This window comes from Monodon monoceros, unplaced genomic scaffold (assembly GCF_005190385.1).
Source record: "Monodon monoceros isolate NGI ecotype Baffin Bay Population unplaced genomic scaffold, NGI_Narwhal_1 Super_Scaffold_12, whole genome shotgun sequence".
Classification (NCBI taxonomy): domain Eukaryota; kingdom Metazoa; phylum Chordata; class Mammalia; order Artiodactyla; family Monodontidae; genus Monodon; species Monodon monoceros.
Window position 1 is genome coordinate 9,891,252 of NW_021703768.1, and position 18,792 is coordinate 9,910,043.

Here is an 18,792-nt window from a genome sequence, read left to right on the forward strand (position 1 = left end):
ATCTTTTCATGTGTCTTTTGACCATTTTTATTTCCTGTTTTAAAATTTTGTTATATATATCTGTTTCTCATTTTTAAAAAATTACCCTTTGGTGTCATTTTTACTGATTTATAGGAGTTTTCTATAAATTTTGAGTCAGTTCTTTGACACATCCTGCATTTTTTTCTCCCATTTTATCACTTATCTTTAAGGTATCGTGTGTAAGTCTTAAATTTTGATTTAGTCAAACTTGCCAAACTTTTTAGTTTATATTTGCATTTCTTATTTAAGAAGGCCTTTCCTACACCAAATCAACATTTTTCTTCTATAGTTTTATCTAATGATTTGTAGCTACTTTTTAAAAAGACATTCATACACAATTCATCTTTTCAGTAATTTTTGATGGGACTGAAGACAAACAGCTATTTATTTGGGAAGTTCTATTCAGCATTTGAGAAGTCTGACACGTTAAAAACCATAATTTTAGTCATTAAATTCTACTCATCCAGAATCATAATTATTAAGGACCTACATAGGATGTCAAATTTTAAATAAGGTTTTGTTCTAGGCCAAGATTGTTATTGGAGATTATTTATATTTATTGTTGTGAAAGACAAATGATGTGAAGGTAATATACAAGGAACTGTCCTTATTAGAAAATCTGAGAACTAGGGACGTCCCTGTCGGTCCAGTGGTTAGGACTCCGCGCTTCCACAGCAGGGGGCCCAGGTTCGATCCCTGGTCGGGGAGCTAAGATCCTGCAGTCCAAGAGGCACTGCCAAAAAAAGAAAGAAAATCTGAGAACTGACATGAAAAGTGAGGGAGGTGGTCTTTATTCCCCCGACTGGACCTGCGTCGAGCACCCTGAGGCTCTGAGGAGCACAGATGGACGGATGCTCTTCCCGTCCGGCGGGCCGGCCCCAAGAGCAGTGCGTCTGCGCTGGGCAGTCGTGCACTCAAGAGCGTTGCCCCTTGAGGACCTCGAGGGCTTCTGCAAGCAGCCCTTCACGTGGTCACTGGCTCCCAACAGGTCACTCCGGCTGTCTCCCTTGATGATAACCTAGCTGGTTTCCAGCCAGGGACGTGAAAGGTGGTCCGAAAACCCCCAGTCTGCCGACAAAACCAACTTTGATGTGCAGATTGCTCAGGTGAATTGTTAGCTCAACCGCAGCTCCCAGTGCCAGGGGGCCACTGCCCCTGCAGCAGGGACAGCCGATCACAAGCATGGGGCAGCCGCCCTGCCCACTCGACACCACCTGCCTGGTCATCCCGCCCAAGCTCATTGCTGCTCTCACTCAAGCCCCAAACCTAACAAGATGGTAATTACGTTTTCCTGGATGCGTATGTAAATGACGCTCAGATCCGCCTTGCCATTTCAAAAGCGCGACACAAAATCAAGAGGTCAGGTAGCTGCAAGGATATGACACCAATTTTTCACGAGCTCTTAGAAGCTCTATTAGGGCCAAGAGCTGAGTGGAGAAGCTGGACCAGGAAGGCCCCTCTCTGGGCCATCAGAGACGAGAGGGTTTGGGCACATGGGTTGTGATGGGGAAGCTGTCACCCTACAGTGAGAAAGGTTGCAGAATGTCTCCGCTCCCCAGCAAAGGAGTCCCTTAGCCATCCCATGACCCCTTCACGCCCTGCCCCTGGGGGTTGGGGGACCAGCTTTTACCTTCTAACCTGAGTGATCATTGAAAGGTGCAGACTCGATGTCCTTCCTGACCAAACTCCATTGGAATGGGCCTCCCTTGGTTGAAGTGCCTGATGCCCTCTGTAGGGTGAAAGGTCATAGGTTGGGGGTCGAAAAAGCCACCCCTGCCTGCCTTCCCTCCCACTGCTGTGCAGGCGCTGGGCCCGTCCTGAGCCCCAGCCTGTGGTTCTCTAACTCTACACATTCCTAATTCCGGACTCCGGCCAGGTGACTCTAGAGAGATTTGGGCAACCCTCGTGCTCTCCCTGAGCTGGCAGATGGCCCTCTGCGGTTGCATAAAGCAATGGTGCTTGAAGGGCCGGGGTTCCCGGGACAGGCAGCATCAGCACCACTTGGGAAATTTTCCGAAGTACACCTTCTCAGGCCGAACCTGTATTAGTTTCGCGTGATTGCTGTAACAAATTACCTGGATGGCTTCAAGCAACTGACATGTATTCCCTCGCAGTTCGGGAATCGCTGTGTCAGCAGGGCCACGCCCCCTCTGAAGCCTCCAGGGGAGGGTGCTTCCTCACCTCTCCCAGCTCCTGGTGGTTGCCAGCAATCCTTGGCGTTCCTTGGCTTGTGGCAGCCTCCGTCTGCCTCTGTCACCACATGGCCGGCTTCCTTCTGTGTGTCTGTGTCCACACTTCCGACTTTTTTTTTTTTTTTTTTTTTTAATCGTACACGGGCCTCTCACTGTTGCGGCCTTTCCCGTTGCGGAGCCCAGGCTCCGGACGCGCAGGCTCAGCGGCCATGGCTCACGGGCCCAGCCGCTCCGCGGCATGTGGGATCTTCCCGGACCGGGGCACAAACCCATGTCCCCTGCATCGGCAGGCGGACTCTCAACCACTGCGCCACCAGGGAAGCCCAACACACTTCCCACTTTTTATAAGGCCACCAGTCATTGGATTAGCGCCCACCCGTCACTGGATTAGCACCCGCCCACCCTAACCAAGTATGGCCTTGTTTTAACTTAATTACATATGCAAAGACCCTGTTTCCAAATAAGGTCACATTCACAGGGACTTAGAGTAAAACCTTTTGGGGGACACAATTCCACCTACAACACCACACCAAGCTACTGAGCCAGAGACGCTGCGAGTCTGGGCGTGCACCCTCCCTAACTCTGCACGCCCGCCGGGCTCCCACCCAACACTCACGCTCGCTCCCACCTTGCTGACCACGGGGGTCATGCCATTACCATCACTCCCCCCCACCCAGGCCCCACCCTACCCCTGAGGGCTAGAAGCCGGTTCCATCCTGGGGACCCTTCTCTGCCCCCCTGCCTGGGCCATCTCTACAGCTCATGGCTTTAAATGCCAGCTAGAGGCTGCCGACCTTCAGCTGTGCCCTTGACCACCACCTCTAGGCCAGGGGCCCACAGCCCACAGTTCAAATCCAGCCACTGCCTGTTTCTGTCAATGCAATTGCATTGAAACACAGCCCTGCTCACTCAATGACATATCGTCTATGGTGGTTTTCACTCTCCAGGGCACATAGCTGTAACAGAGGCCGTATGCTCGCAAAGCCTAAAGTGCTGACTGTCTGAACCTTTACAGAGAAAGCTTGCTGACATCTGCCTGGGCACCAATCCCACAGGTGGTGGATGTTTTCATCTGGTGTGGAATAGGCACTGAAGACCTAATGTGCCCAGACAGCTCTTTTTTTTTTTTTTCCTTTTTTAATAATTGAGATATAATGGACGTAAAACATTATATTGGTTTCAGGTGTACAACCGAATGATTTGCTGTTTGTAGGTATCGCAGAACAATGACCACAATGTCTAGTTCACATTCATCACTACACATAGTTATAATGTTTTTCCTTGTGATGAGAATTTTTAAGATCTACTCTCCTTAGCAACTTTCAAATACGCAGCGCACGGTTATTAACTATAGTCCCCATGCTATCGGTTACATCCCATGACTTATTATTTTATAACGGGAAGTTTGTGGCTTTGGATCCCTTCACCTGTTTCACACCCTGCTCCACGTCTTGCCTCTGGCAACTGCCAGTCTGTTCTCTGTACCTGTGAGCTGGGATTTTTGCTCTTCATTTGTTTTCTTAGATTCCTCATACAAGTGAGATTATACAGTATTGGTTTTTCCCTGACTTACTTCATTTAGCGTAATGGGTGGGACTCCCAGGTAAGTGAGTGGAGCTCTGAACACTGCCCCTTCCCCCGCCCCATCTCCGCACCCACCCAGTCGCTTCCTGTCGGCTCTGAAATCTCCTTGACTTTACAGAGGCCACACCCATGACCTGCCAAACCTTTTCATCCTGAGACTGAAAGTATGGTTACAGCTGGTTCCTGCACCAAATGTACTTAGTGTCCTCCACACCAAAGCCCCTACACCCCTCGGAGGCAGGACCAGAGAGAGAAGAGCCTCACTTCGCTCTCCGTTTCTGCCCCGGGACAGCCTTGAGGACTGAGGCTGAGCCTCCATCCACGGGTCATCCAGGGTATTGAGGGCCTCCCCGTTTGGGCTGCGCTGCCTTCTGAGCTGCTCTCTGTGCGTCTCTGGAGGTCGTTCCTGGGCCCGAGCTCTGTTCCTGGGAGATGAGCAGGGGCTGGAGGAAGCTTGAAACACACCTGGGGCAGCCGTGCGGCCCTCACTTCATCTGCCCGGGAGTCACGGGACTGACTGGCCATCAGCTACTTCCCACTGGCTGCGGGGGGTGATGGTGGCTGTCCTGCTACCAGATGCCTCTTGGGACACTGCTGATTAGATCCTGTTGATGAGGGCACTGGTGTTTAACTAGGAGAACGTTACATGACAGCGGAAACGAGCTAAATCGGCTCGGTAGAAGCAGCAGTGTGGAAAATACTCTGCTTTATCAGACTCAGCCTGTCTCTCCTCCCAGAAAAGCATACGGGGAAGAAGATGCTCCGCTTGCTTAATTAAACCAAATGACAGTAGGCATATTCAAAGCTGTGTGGGGAAGGGTCTCTGGAGACAGACAGACAAAGGTCTGGTCCTGGCTTTGCTACACGTTTTCTTTGTGATCCTGGCAGGGTAGTCATTTCCTTACAGAAGAATGGGTCTCTGTGTGAATGCTACACACCCTGCTTGGTGCCCGTCCTGGGCAGAGGGATGCTGGGGGCCACTCTGAGCACAGACTCCGTGCTCATGACCTTGATTGACAGTCCTCAAGGGTTCTCCATCTCTTCTCTGCCTCCATGCCCAGCAGGTGATCAGGAATGTCTCTCAAGAACCCCAGTGACTCCCTATGGAAGGTAGATCAGCATAATATGGCCTGCAGTGGGGATGAGGCAAGATGTGTGTTTGAAAGGCCTTCTGAGTGCTAGTATCCTCCCCAGGGAGAATCAGGCCAGAGCCCTTCAGCCCCAGACCCTGTGTGAGCCCCAGTTCTGGTGAGGTGCCTCAGACCACACATGGTCTCTGAGCAGGTGGGGAGGTGATCTCAGCCCACACTGCAGTCGTGGTCTAGTGGCCTCTATGACTTGTGCTTGACTTAGTTGCTATGGTGTCCTCAGTGCCCAGAACAGTGTCCCAGACTGTCCGGGTCAAGATCTTTCCGACCACGGTGAGAAGGAAGAAGGGTAGCCCCAAGGATATATAGTGGATTTCTCCCCAGAGCATAAGTGAAGCCTGGCTAAGAGGTCCATCCTCAGGAGGAGAACTTAGAGCTGGATTTCCATGCAGTGAAAGTGAAATCTAGTCTTTCAAGATATTTACCCTTTCCTAATCTGGCCCAATGAAGACCTTCAAGAGGAATGGGTTTCCAATTTCTCCTAGGGTTACCCATCCTGAGAGCAGCACCTAGACGTCTCTGAGGTGCCAATCAGGGTTTGACAACCAGAGCACCTTACTGTTCCTCCAACTCTGGGGGCCCTACTGTCACCTGGGGTGACATTTGCTGGTTGATGGGAACTGTGTAAGCAGAGGGACACCTGAACTCTTCTGTAAGGAGACAGAAGACACCAGAGATGGCCTGGTGGTCAGAGGGTGGCGATGGAAATCAGATGGGTGGGGGATGGATTAAGTGTGGAAATGACAGTGGAGTGTTCTGGTCTTTAAAGATTGGTGGTGGGAAGCATAGGAGTTGGTGTCAGATTGATCTTAGCTTTGCCATCTACTACTTACATAAGTTATTTTTACCACACTAGGCCTTAGTTTCCTCATCTGTATAATAGCAATAATAACAATGTCTACTAAGTAGAGTTGCTATGAGTTCCTGGTACATAGTAAATGCTCAATAAGGTGAGAAGGATGGCAGTGGTGGTGATGATGGTGACGATGACGGTGATGATGGTGGTGGTCATGATGATGGTGGTGGTGGGGGCAGTGAAGGTGATAAGGACGATGGTGGTGGTGGTGGTGATGATGGTGATTTAGGCTCAGAATCTCTTCCTGTGGGTAATCTGTCTACTTGGATGCTTTTGTGATTCATGAAAATAGTCACTCTGGTTAAGTTTATATAGTTTAAACAAAGTGTTAATTAGTAAATGCCCATTTATCATGTCTTCTTATGTTCAGGTTATCTAATTGTCCTTGAAAACTACTTGTTTATCAAACTAACGCCAGTTCTCATTCTTAGATGTTGCAGTTTTGTGCCTGCAAATTAGTAATCTTTGGTTTTGTTTCGTAGGAAAACTTTTTCTGGGAGATCCTTTTGATATGTTAAGAGCATTTATGAGGAAAGTTAAATGACTTACCCTATTAAGTTGAAAAAAATTAGTATTAAGTCAGAAAAAGCTTTAGCTGTGAAACCCAAACAATAAATATATGAGGGACTTTATTACTTATTTTAACTGGCAAGGTGGGCCAAGGGATGTTAAGTATACATGACGTGACATTATACGTAATTTGAGGGGGTTCCCTTATTATGCTGTATGGAAACCTCACTATGGTTACCCCAAACACTGTTTCTTAGGTTTTGTTTGTGGTTGGGGTTTTTTTTTGGTTATTGTTGTTTTTGTTCAGAGATCCTTTCTACTCTTAAAATCTCCCTTCTTAGGTCTAGTGTGTATTTGGCTGAGAGGTGGCACTTGTCAGGATGTGGGTTTCTCACACTGGTCCCATTAGGTGAGGATGGATGTTCACCCACAGCACTCTGGTTTCCAGTTTTCAGATAAACTGAGAAGGTCCGGGAACCACAAACACTTTAATAGCCTTTCTGGTTCTGATATGATACATCTGATGCTTGTTAACTGGTGACGGGGATTGAGATGAGTCTTCCCCCAGCTGAAAGTACTGCTCATTTACACTAAATGACTTGGGTGGTCCCACACGGCTTCCCCCATTAGTAATGGCACCCTGACAAATCATGCTTTTGGGAGGTGACTGAACCTGACAGTTGCTAGCCAACTGACGTACAGAGGCGTCAGCATCCTTGGCACCCAAGGTAGAGAATTTTGTGACAAAGCATGTGACTTTTGCAAACTTTTGTTCCATGAAATTTGTTTTTTATATGCCTTGTGATGTAATCTAGTGGTACATGGTGCAGCTAAAAGTAGAACCAAGTCATCGAACATTTTCAGTACCGAGAGATGTCAGCCTCCCAGGTCTACAATTTAGGTAGTGTGGGGTTATGGGTAAGTTCCAGGGGAAAGAAATGGCCACATTCCCAAGAGTTCACAGCTAGCATCAGTCCTTCTGAGATAGAAACAAGGATTTGAGGAGGGGCAGCGGAGGGGTGGGAGTGGGAGCTATGCTAGGAGACAGGGATACAGGATGAGGACACAGACCCGGGCTGAAGGCAAGCTTCACCCACGCAAGGTTCCCCTCCCCCGAGTCAGGCTTAGCCACTGGCTCTGCAGAGACTCATTTTCCTCTTCTGCTTCCTGCTCTGCCGCGCTTACTGATAGCTCTGAGGTTAATCAGCTTGAGACACACTCGGTCCATTTTGGAAAATAGGTTGCAATTGTTTGGAGTGGAGTTTCTATATAGATCTTCTCTGGAGAACATTAAAGTAGCTGAGCCAAAAGGCTGAGAGTCTGTCCCGCCTGTCCTGGGTGAGTGAAGCCACCCAGGGAAACTCATCTCTGCTCCTCTTTGTATCAGTGTCTGAGAAAACAATCATTATGCTGTAGATCTGTTGCACGCTCTCCCTGGAGGAAAAGACTTGCTTTATCTAGAATTTTCCATTGCATCCAGGAGCAAATCTGCATCATAGCAATTTGTTGTTTTCTGCTCCAGGGACTGAAAAGCATACACAAGCTTGAGCTACTTTAGCTGCTTCTATGAAATGTGCCCTTGTCACTGACACACATGTAAAACTTTTTTCAAGATTCAAGGATGAGGGGAATTTGCCTTTAATTGTTTAATTGCATTACTATAAGAACAGGACCAATAGAGTTCCTCAACCTCGGTACTGCTGACGTTTTGGTCTGGACACTTCTTTGTTGCAGGGGCAGTCCTGCACATGGTAGGATTTGTATGAGCATCCCTGGCCTCCACCCACTAGATGCTACCTGCTAGCATCCCCCTCCTCTCTAATCCCCAGTTGTGACAACCAAAGATGGCTTCAGACATCACCCAGTGTTCTCTGGGGCTAACATTGCCCACGCACCCCACCCGTCCGGTGGAAATCACTGCCCTAGAGATAATGAAGATCCTTACTAGTACTCCAAGCGCATCACGTGCTCTCAATGCATCTCTATTTAAAGAATGACACAAAGAGGTTTCTGGTTAATTTGCACAGAAGCTAAGCCCTTGTGCTATAAAATGTTGAACTCTTTTTTAGGTGACCCTCGGCAACACAGAATGACAAAGCTGAAATGTAATCAAAAAGCTCGTTCAAGGCTCCTGGGTAGAGTTCCAAATCCTCCAGATTATATGAGTTCATTATATTAGATCATGTTGGGTCTTTTCTAGTGGACAAATTGGATTTTTTTTTTTAAAGCATGGCAGTTGGATTTATAATAATATTTAGGATTAAAAGGGAGGATGAGGGAAAAACTATCTTCTCTTGTCATGAATGCCCTTAATCGAATTTTAGAATGTCTGTTTGGAAGAGCAAGTTAAATGTTGCTCAGACAGAATGTAGTAAAGATGGGGACTTCCCCGGTGGTGCAGTGGTTAAGAATCTACCTGCCAATGCTGGGGACATGGGTTTGAGCCCTGGTCTGGGAAGATTCCACATGCCGCAGAGCAACTAAGCCCGTGCACCGCAACTACTGAGCCTGCGCTCTAGAGCCCGTGCGCCACAACTACTGAAGCCCGCGCACCTAGAGCCCGTGCTTCGCAACAAGAGAAGCCACCACAATGAGAAGCCTGTGCACTGCAGTGAAGAGTAGCCCCCCCTCACCACAACTAGAGAAAGCCCACGTGCAGCAACGGAGACCCAACACAGCCACAAACTTAAAAAGATACAAAAAAAATTAAAAAAAAGAATGTAGTGAACATGTGCAGATGTTTCCACATGGTCAAAGGAAAAACAGATCCAAGATGCTCAAGGATCCCAAGAAAAATGAGCTACAGTGAACTCCTGTGATGGTTCATTTTATGTGTTAACTCGGCTGGGCCACGATGCCTAGATATTTGGTCAAACACTATTCTGGATGTTTCTGTGAGGGTGTTTTTGGCTGAGACTCACATTTAAATCAGTGAACTCTGAGTGAAGCAGTTTACCTTCCATAATGTGGGTGGGCCTCATCCAATCGCTTGAAGGCCTGAAGAGAGCACAAGACTGTCCCCCTCAGGGAAGCGTGAGAGCTGCCAGCAGAATGCCTTTGGGCTTGAACTGCACTGGCTCTTCTCCCCGCTGGCCCACCCTGAAGATTTTGGACTTGTGAGCCTCCATAATCACATGAACCAATTCTTTAAATCTCTTTATCTATCCATCTATCTATCATCTACCTGCTTCTTTATATCTATTGCATCTATCCATCTATCTATCATCTACCTAGTTCTTTATATCTATATCTATCATCTATCAATCTATCATCTATCCATCTATATCTACCTATCATCTATCATCTATGTATCTATCATCTATCACCTATCTATCTACCTACCTATCATCTATCTATCCATTTATCTATCGTCTATCCATCTATCTATCCATCTATCTATCCATCCATCTATCCATCCATCTACCCATCCATCTATCCATCCATCTATCTATCCATCTATCATCTATCCGTCCATCTATCCATCCATCTATCACCCATCCCCTGTTGCTCTGTCTCTATGGAGAACCCCGGCTAATACAACTGCTGAGGCTATTTCCAGTGCCCAGCATTTCTTGTTAACCGCCACCATCCCCTCACCTTCTCTCCGCTCTTCAGGAGCGTAAGGCTGTAGACGCCTCCTGGGAGGGTTTACGAAATGCTTGGTTTTTTGTTTTGTTTTTGTTTTTATACTGCAGAGGCAGCAGCATGCCAAGTCTTGGGGAAGAAAAGTTTACTTTGGGGTTTGTAGAGGGAAGCATTTAACCAGCATGGCAGCTGTGAAGTTAGAAAAAGCTGCAGGACCACAGAAGAACCCCACAGACTGCAGAGGCAAGAGGCAGATGTTTCAAAAAGAATTCATTGATTAAAAACCCTCTGGGTCTGGCAGTATCTCCCCCCACCCAGGCCCTCCCCGCTGCCCTTTCTCGGGGTGCCCGAGCCCGCTGCCCATAGGGGTCGGGCAGTCCCTCCACGTCACGTGGGCCTGTCACACCTGCAGCCTTTCTCCTGAGCACACACGGGCTCACTGCATCCACACCTGGCTTGTGGAAGAGCCAGGACCAGGTCCGGGAGCAGGCTCGTTTCAGGCTGGCGTGCGCTGGTGCACGCTTGAGTCAGCGTAACCTATTAGTGTGCTAAACGCTCATCTCAGGGCCGGGTTTCCTTTGCACCTGCCCCTCAGACTCCAGGCATGTGCTTTAATCGGGTGGAGTCTCATGGTATCTCTGGTCCTACATCATAAACGAACAACAACCACAATAATGATGGTAAGTTAACATCAACTGAATGCTCGTGCAGCCCCATCAGGGAGGTTCTGGAGGGTTCCTCTTGCTGGTGATGAAGCTGGGCGCCGAGAAGAAAACCCCGCTGCCCAGGTCCTGCAGGTACCGAGTGGGGACGTGGGCATGGACTCCGAGGGCGCATGCTTGCTCCCAGGCTGTACCGCCAGCTCGCACAGCTCCATCAGGGGCTGACTCTGGTTTGAGGATGCAGCTGAGGCGTCCTCTGAAGCCAGCAGGCATCGATGCCGCAGGCGTGGACCTGAGGACCAGCACAGTTCTTTCTCCCTGGACCCGGGGAGGAAATGTCCCAGGGCTTCTCAGCCCCCCAAGAGGGCACATGCCAAGAAGGGAGCTGGTCTCCCCAGGTCTGGCCAGGGCAGCAGTGGGCCTCACACATGGCCCACCGGGGGCTTGGCAAGGGGGTGTCTGCTTCCCGGGTGACCCTGGGTGGGCACGGGGCTCTGGGTCCCAGGGGCGGCGGCCAGGTGAGGCGGTGGCATGGGAAGGTGATGTGCTCTGCTCAATAACCTCTCAAGGCTGGACTTGATCTGGTAACGCTTGTAAGCTGTGAGGGGACTTCTTGCCGAAACCATTCAAGGACTGAGCTTTGTACTGGGGTGACATGAGCCCAGAGACGGGGGGCACAGCGTGCTGGAGCTGGGGCAAAAGCCAGCCTTGTCGACCTCTGGGTCACACGGAGTCCGCAGAGGGTCCTTTGGTCCTCAGGATGCCCGTCCCCACTCCACTGACCACTAACTGGGCCTCCGGCCTCCTCTGTGCTTCCTTGCTGCTGTTCTGGCACACAGTCTAGACTGGCACTGATCCAACCATCCCCTTCTGGAATCTTCTCTCCCTGCTAACCCACAGTCTCTGCACCATCCCAGCATGTTGTCCATGTTGGAAGCCCTGTTCTACTGATACTGGTTTCCATGTTAACCAGGAGGTTAATATCCACAATTTTCTTTTCATGTTTACAAGACGCCGCGTACAAAATGGCCCATTTAGACAGGCGGAGAACTGAGGTCCAGAGATGCTAGCTGAGGAACTTCTCGCTCCAGCAGGGGCCAGGTGTGAACCAGGCAGGTGTGAGGCTGCCGCAGTGCAAAGCCCACCACCCCACACCCTTCCTCAAGGCCCCCCCCCCATCACTTTACAGTTACTGGTGACTTCCTTACGGCTCCCATAAGGAGGTGTACGATTCCATGGGTCTAGCATATTCACAGACATGTGCGAGCATCCTCTCAGTTGATTTTAGAACATTTCCATCACCTGAAAAAGAAACCGTTTCCTTTAGCTCTCACCCCCTGTATCCTCCCTGCCCGCTCACCAGCTCTGAGCAGCAGCTGTCTCTAGATATTTCCCTATTCTGGACATTTCACATAAATAGAATCGTATAATACGTGGTCTTCTGTGGCTGGCTTCTTTCACCGAGCATAATGTTTTCAAGGTTCACTCGTATTGCGCCGTATATCAGTACTGCATTCCTTTGTATGGACAAATAATGGAATAATATTTTACAGTGGAATATTATTCCATTTGCGCGCGCGCGTGTGTGTGTGTGTGTGTGTATGTATGTATATATATAACATTTTGTTTATTCATTCCTCAGTTGATGGACCTATTTGGGTTGTTTCTACCTTTTGGCTGTTATATGTAATGCTGTCCTAAACAGCTGTGTACAAGTTTTTGCATAGACACTTGTTTTCATTTCTTTCAGGTATATACCTAGGAATAGATATTCTGGGTCACATGGGAACTCTATGTTTAATCGTCTGAAGAACTGCCAGACTGTTTTCCCAAGGACTGCGCCATTTTACATTCTCTGTATGCGGCACGGTATGAGGGTTCTGATTTCTCCACATCTTCATCAACGCTTGTTATTATTTGGATTTTTGATCCTAGCCATCTTTGTGGGTGTGAAGTGGTATCTCACTGTGATTTCGATTTGCATCTCTCTGGTGACTCATATCGAGCATCTTTCAGGTATTTATTGGCCATTTGTGTATCTTCCCTGGACAAGCGTTGGCTAACAATGACTCTGGACCCTGGGCACCAAGCTTCAGTCTTCCCATCTGTAAAATGGGATGACCACTGCCCATGCAGCACTCTTACAAAAGACAAGATGTAGGCTGTAGAAACACTGTGACTCTGATCTGAGGACACGTGCAGTTGAGAGCTGCAGTCTCAGGAGCTACTGAAACCGGGGGTAGACAGCCCCCTGTAGCCTGGGGGTACCCATCCCTTGGCACCTCTGCCCTGCTCTCCTTCCCTTACCCCTGCACACAGGCTTTGACTGCTCCGTGGCCAGCAACACTGTAACAAAATCTGTGGCGGGTGAAGCCTTCTCATGGTAAAGCTCATTCAGGAAAGCAATTTACCAAATGAACAGCTGTTCAAATGGTGTGAGCTGGGAGATAGGTTTCTGGCTTTTCAGCATATGGTTGATGTCCTGAGTTGAATAGTGTCTCTCCCAGAAGACACTATTTTGGGTCCTAACCCCCAGTGTCTGTGAATACGACCTTATTTGGAAACAGGGTCTTTGCAGATCTAATTTGTTGAGATGAGGTCACACTGGATCAGGGTGGGCACTGGTCCAGCGACCGTTGTCCTTAGAAGAGGAAGGAAATTTGGACACAGATACACAAGAAGACGTCCATGTGACAACAGAAGCAGAGACGGGATTTATGCTGTGACAAGTCGATGATCGCCAAGCATTGCCAGCAGCTGCCACGAGTGGAAGGGGCCGAGGATGACCCTCGCCTGGAGCCTTCTGGGGGAATATGGCCCTGCCCACACCTTGACTGCAAACTTCTAGCATCCAGAGCTGTGAGGTAACACATTTCCATTGTTTTAAGCCACCCAGTGTGTGGTACTTTGTTATGGTGGCAATGGGGAACTAACACAGGTGACAATGACATCAGTAACAATGTGCAAAAGCCCTGGGGTGGAGGGGGGATTCTGCTCCACGGTGAGTCTGTGTTTGGCATTTCTATTCATATTTATGTACCGAGAATGACTCTCTACCCAGTGACACTGAATGCATAAGACCCTCATTCCATCCTCAAGTTATTGGGTTGGCCAAAACGTTCATTCGGGTTCTCCTGTAAGATGTTACAGAAAAAAACCTGAATGAACTTCTTGGCCAACCCAACAGTAAGGGAGATGGATGCGTGAATACAAACTGCAGGGCCCAGAGGTGACCCTAAGGGCTGAGGAGAGGTGAGGCTTGTTGGGAGATGCAGACTCTGGCCATACCTGCCATCCCCAGGCTCAGGGTTGCCAGGCTGCCCCCGAGGTCCTCTTCAGGTGAAAACACCTCAGAGTCTCTCCCAACTCAAATCTGTAGTCTGATTCTGGATCTTGAGGTTTAGTGATTGTGATTATTTTCTCATCCTGATCAAAAAGCTTCCAGAAGACCTTTGGATAAATTAGTTTATTTATCAAAAGCTGCATACAGCCAGCCCCGGGCTTACGACTAATCATTCCTCCTAAGTCTGTTCCCAAAGGGCCTTCCCAGCACGGGGCCAGCTGCTGAACCCAAGGAATGCGTTTTAATCCACTGCATTAAGCTTTTCCATTTTATGACATTTTAAAGTAGACGATTAGACTCAAGGTGCCTGCTGTCCAATAGTTTGGCTTTGTGTCTGGGAAACAGTTTGTGAAAATACCCCTCATTTTTGCATGTTCGTATTTCTATTGAAACCATCTGGCAACCCCAGTAAAATGAGAAGGAAAAGTCTCTGAGATGTAAGAAAAAACAAACCATGAGAAGAAATGCAGGAGCTTTATTATAATCATTATTCTTCTTGAGGTTAACCATTGATAAACTCATTCAGAAGAACATTTTGCTTTCAGTGATCTACAGATACATGCCAGATGTAGCTAAAAGGACAAGAAAAATGCACCTTGGGAAACAGCATGGCAGTCCTGGCTGCCACACTAAAAAGTATCAAGGATGCATCTTCATCTCTGCACCAGAGGGTGCAGTGGTCCACAGACTGACCTAGTGCTGCCTGCTCTCAGCATCCTTCTGAGATGCCGGCTCCAGGAGACGGCCGGGAGGAGGCTGCCCGCCCTATCTGCATCTCTAAAAGCCAGCCTCAGTTTTTAGCAACATGTCAGCGATTAAGAAGTATGAGAGGTGACTACACGGTGCCTTGAGGGTGAGACCCCGGCTGCCGCAAGTCAGTGAGATGGGAAACCAAATGTTGCCTTTAGGATGTTAAGCAGGGCCAGCTTTTTCCTTAGGAAAGGGTGAGAGCTGGGTCTGCTAGGTCTGTGTCACCTTTACCAGTCACGGACGTGGAGCTGGAAAGGGCATCAGAAAGGCTGTGGTGTGCCCACTGCTGACCCCACAGCAAACACCATGCTGGCAAGCGTGCCAGCTGGGCTGCACCCTCTCCCAAAGCATCTGCTCCGGGAGATTTGAACATCTGAGTAAACGAGCCCATTGGCTTTTCAGAAAAGCAGAGCAGCCAATAGCCATCAACCAGCGAGCAGTCTAAGGCAGCTCTGGGTAGGAAACCCGGGCAGAAAGCGTAGGATAATTTGAGAGGCCCAAGTGAACACGGGCCCAGGTACATGTGCCCTTGGGCAGAGGGAGTTCCTGACACTTCGACTGATGGACAAACAGGCTTTTCTAGCTCAAATGGCACGTGGTAGTTCTACTTTGCCCTAGGGAGACAAAGGGCAGGTTCTCGTCTCGTCTTCCCACGTGGTCAATGCTTTTGCTCTAGTGTTCCAGAATTAGCTAGGCATCTATTCCTCCACCTGGTCAGTGATCACTCCCAGAGCTCAAGAGCAGCTCTAGAGGTGATTACTGAAAAAATGAAGGTTTGCCTTGATTTCGCGGCAAGCCTGTCTGGATGGTGGGGCAATGCAGGACTTGGGACCCACACTGAGAAACCTCATTCTGGAAGTATTCCCTTTGGGCAAATTTTTCAGCAAGATGACCCCTGGAATGAAAGAGCCGTTTCAAAGCTGTAAGCTTTTCCCTGGTTTTCCTGGGAGTGCTTGGTGTCGCCCTGTGCTGTGATCCCTCATCACACAAAGGAGAGAAATGCAGTGATGCTGTTGCCTGTTTCAAAAGTCTCCCCTGCTCAGTTTTTCTGTAATTAACGCTCTCATCTCTTTCTCTCCCCACTAGGTATTAAGACTTTATCGTCCTCTTACCGAAAAGCATGAAATGATTGAGTTTTCCCCTGACCTGATCTAACCCTCCCAAATTTGTGCCCGCTTGTTTTTAAGACCAGGGCAACTGATAAACCGGAACTGAAGCTAAACTCTGAACAATTCCATTTCACTCAAGTCTTAGCAAGTTCTGCTAACGGCACTTGTAGCGCCACAGTGATTCGCAGACAACACCTGCCAGGACTCCCTGGAAACAAGCTTTGGGGTCTGATTCTAGCTTTAGATATGGAAATTCAAGGCAAAGGAAGGGGCGCTTTGCTCTGTCTTAAATTTCCCAATGGAGCAGTGTCTTGAAGAAAATACCAGTTCTCTTTGCTGGGGAAATACCAAGTGTCGGGGAACTGAGGCCCGGCTGGTGAGGGTGCTGGGTCCTCGCCAGTCACTTGCGAGGCTGCTGGATGTGCTGTGTCCTCGGGGAAGAGTGCTTGTCTATGGAGGCGTGGGGCTTCTGGTGGGCCACCTGGGCAGCCGCCGGGGGGAAGTCCTTGTCGCCCTGGCGGGAGACATGGAAAGCACTGGCTCATCAACCGTGAACAGCTGAGTGAGTACGTGAAGCAAGACGCAAACCCAGCATCTTCTGGCTTCCCTCTGGGGACGGGGCGGGCGGGTGATGGAGTGGGGAACCTGTCGGCAGGTAGAAGCCTGTCTCCTGGGACTGCTGGGGGTCCTGAAGCTCTCTGGAGAGCCCAAGCAGGCACCAAGGCCCGTGTCCCTTCCAGAAGGTGAGAAAGCTCGCTGTCTCTGCCGCCACGCCATGGGATAAGGTACCATATGACTCACTCAGAACTAAGCTGGGTGTTGGATGGCTTTCTTCTGCTAGAACAGTTCTTGTGATTTTTTTTGAATTGAGGGGCAAGACAGAACCAAATCCAGGGTCTTAAATTCAGATTTGCTGCCACAGCGGCAAGCTGGGCCTGGAGCGCTCTTTGGGAAGGAAGCACACAGGGCAGGGCTGGAAGCTGTGAGATAAGCCAGGTTCAACCAGCCGAGTCTCAGAGAAGGTACCCGGCTGTTTTTCACGGAGGAATTGCCTTCTTGTGCATTTGTGACAGGGGCTGGGGTCCAGCCCACCCCAGGCAGGACAGAGCCATGGTGAGCTCTTGGCTGAGCTGTGGGGTGACCTCAGATTTGTGTGGGCATTTAACTTCCTCGCATGTAGTAGATGTGCCATCCATCTGTCCCAGGGTCCCTGGATGGCTGTGCTGAGCTCTCCCCAACAGTGGCATTTTCTTTACACATCATATGCTAAGGGCTCGAATGGGCTGTGAGCCGCAGATCGATGGATGGAATTAGTGCACTGTCCCCCAAATGGGGACTTGCTGGGGGGAGGTCTGCGGTTACAAAACCGTTAGGTCTCACAAGAAGAGGGGGCTCTTGAAAGGCAAAGAGAGTGACCCAAACCCATCAGTTTGGTTCAGAGGGCAGCAACTATCTTCTGTAATGGGCCAGAGAGTAAATATTTTAGGCTTTTCAGGTCATACTCTCTGCACTCCGCCAGTGCAGCATGAAAGGACCGTAGATGATATACATCCATGAATAGCAAGGCTGTGTGCCACTAAAACTTCATCCATGGACACAGAAATTTAAAGTCCATGTAACTTTCACATCACGCCATATAGTTCTTATTTCAAATTTTCAACCGTTTAAAATGTAAAAACAGTCTCAGCTCACAGATCACCCTGAAACCCTTTGCCGACCCTGGTTGAGCCTAAAGAGAAGGGAGACAGGCGAGGACAGAGGAGAGGCAGCTGCACCAGCTCAGGCTCCACGTCACCACCGTCCCATCTGCCCCTGATGGGCGGATGCGCAGAAGCACGCTCCATGGACAGGGGGTGATTGATTAAGTGACCTCCAGACCTGGGTGGACAGGTGGGGCTGAATAAGGACAGGAGCAATCAGGACATCGCGGGCTGAGGCCCCAATGTGATGAAAGGGCTCTTACCCGGGCGATAACACCGGAGATGAACACGGTCGGTCTGGGTGGACTGGAAGACAAGAAGGAAAACGCATTGACCATCATGACTCACAACTGAGGCACACGCAGGTGACGAGAATGTGGAGACTGGTTTCAGGGCCGTGTGACAAACAAGGACCCTCGGGAGGGCGCGGGAAGCGGGAGCCACACCTCTTCCCGTTATTTCATCACATGGACCCGCTGGCTGCTGCACTCGGGACACTCGCGGGTCCTCCTCCTGCGGAGGCTGAGCTCAGGCAGAGAGCGGAGAACGATCGTAGCAGACAGCGGGCGCGTCACCAAAGAGCCCTCTTTCGGTTTTTGGTTAATCCTTAAACTGTAACTGTGGGCAAGCGCAGTAGTTTTGGTCTCAAGAGATATGGACCTGGGTGCTCCCCGGAGCAGGGCAGGAGCAGGGTCATGCTGGATAAATGAGAGACTCCAACCAGGGAGCTTCCTGTCCTATGGGCTGAGGGGCTACCCTTTCAGAGTCCTCGCAGAGTCCACGGCTTCCGGAAGCTTCTAACAGGGGAGATCCCAGAGCCTATGCAAAGCTCCTGGCCCCTACAGGACCCCAAGTATTAAAAACATTTGGTCCTTTGTATATATGTAGCACATCTTCTTTATCCAATCCTCCATTGATGGACATTTAGGTTGCCTCCATGTCCTGGCTATTGTAAATAGTACTGCAGTGATCACTGGGGTGCATGGGTCTTCTTGAATTATGGTTTTCTCCAGATATATATATATACCATGGAATATTACTCAGCCATAAAAAAGAATGAAATAATGCCGTTTGCAGCAGCATGGAGGGACTTGGAGATCATCATACTGAGTGAAGTCAGAGAAAGACAAACATCATATGATATCACTTATATGTGGAATCTAAAAAAAGGTACAAATGAACTTATCTACAAAACAGAAAGAGTCACAGATGTAGAAAACAAACTTATGGTTAGAAGCAGGTAAGGGGAGCTAGGGATAAACTGGGAGATTGGGAGTGACATATACACACTGCTATATATAAAATAGATAACTAATAAGGACCTACTGTATG

At 49.2% G+C, this 18,792-nt stretch overlaps 1 protein-coding gene and 1 long non-coding RNA gene across 2 annotated transcripts in view; both read right to left on the minus strand.

The window, feature by feature from the left end:
* Positions 1-3,885, minus strand: LOC114891559. Its single transcript, XR_003792533.1, has 2 exons — positions 1,652-3,885; positions 1-754 (listed from the first exon to the last, which is right to left on the minus strand). It is a non-coding gene; the product is annotated as an uncharacterized LOC114891559 (long non-coding RNA).
* A 10,158-nt stretch (positions 3,886-14,043) lies between these two features.
* Positions 14,044-18,792, minus strand: part of DAP (death associated protein) — a 62,241-nt gene continuing 57,492 nt past the window's right edge. The window contains exons 3-4 of the mRNA XM_029216358.1: positions 17,724-17,766; positions 14,044-16,274 (exon numbers count right to left, since the gene is read on the minus strand). Coding sequence (XP_029072191.1) covers positions 16,161-16,274; positions 17,724-17,766 — 157 coding nt within the window. The 3' untranslated portion in view covers positions 14,044-16,160. The remainder of the gene's footprint in view (positions 16,275-17,723; positions 17,767-18,792) is intronic.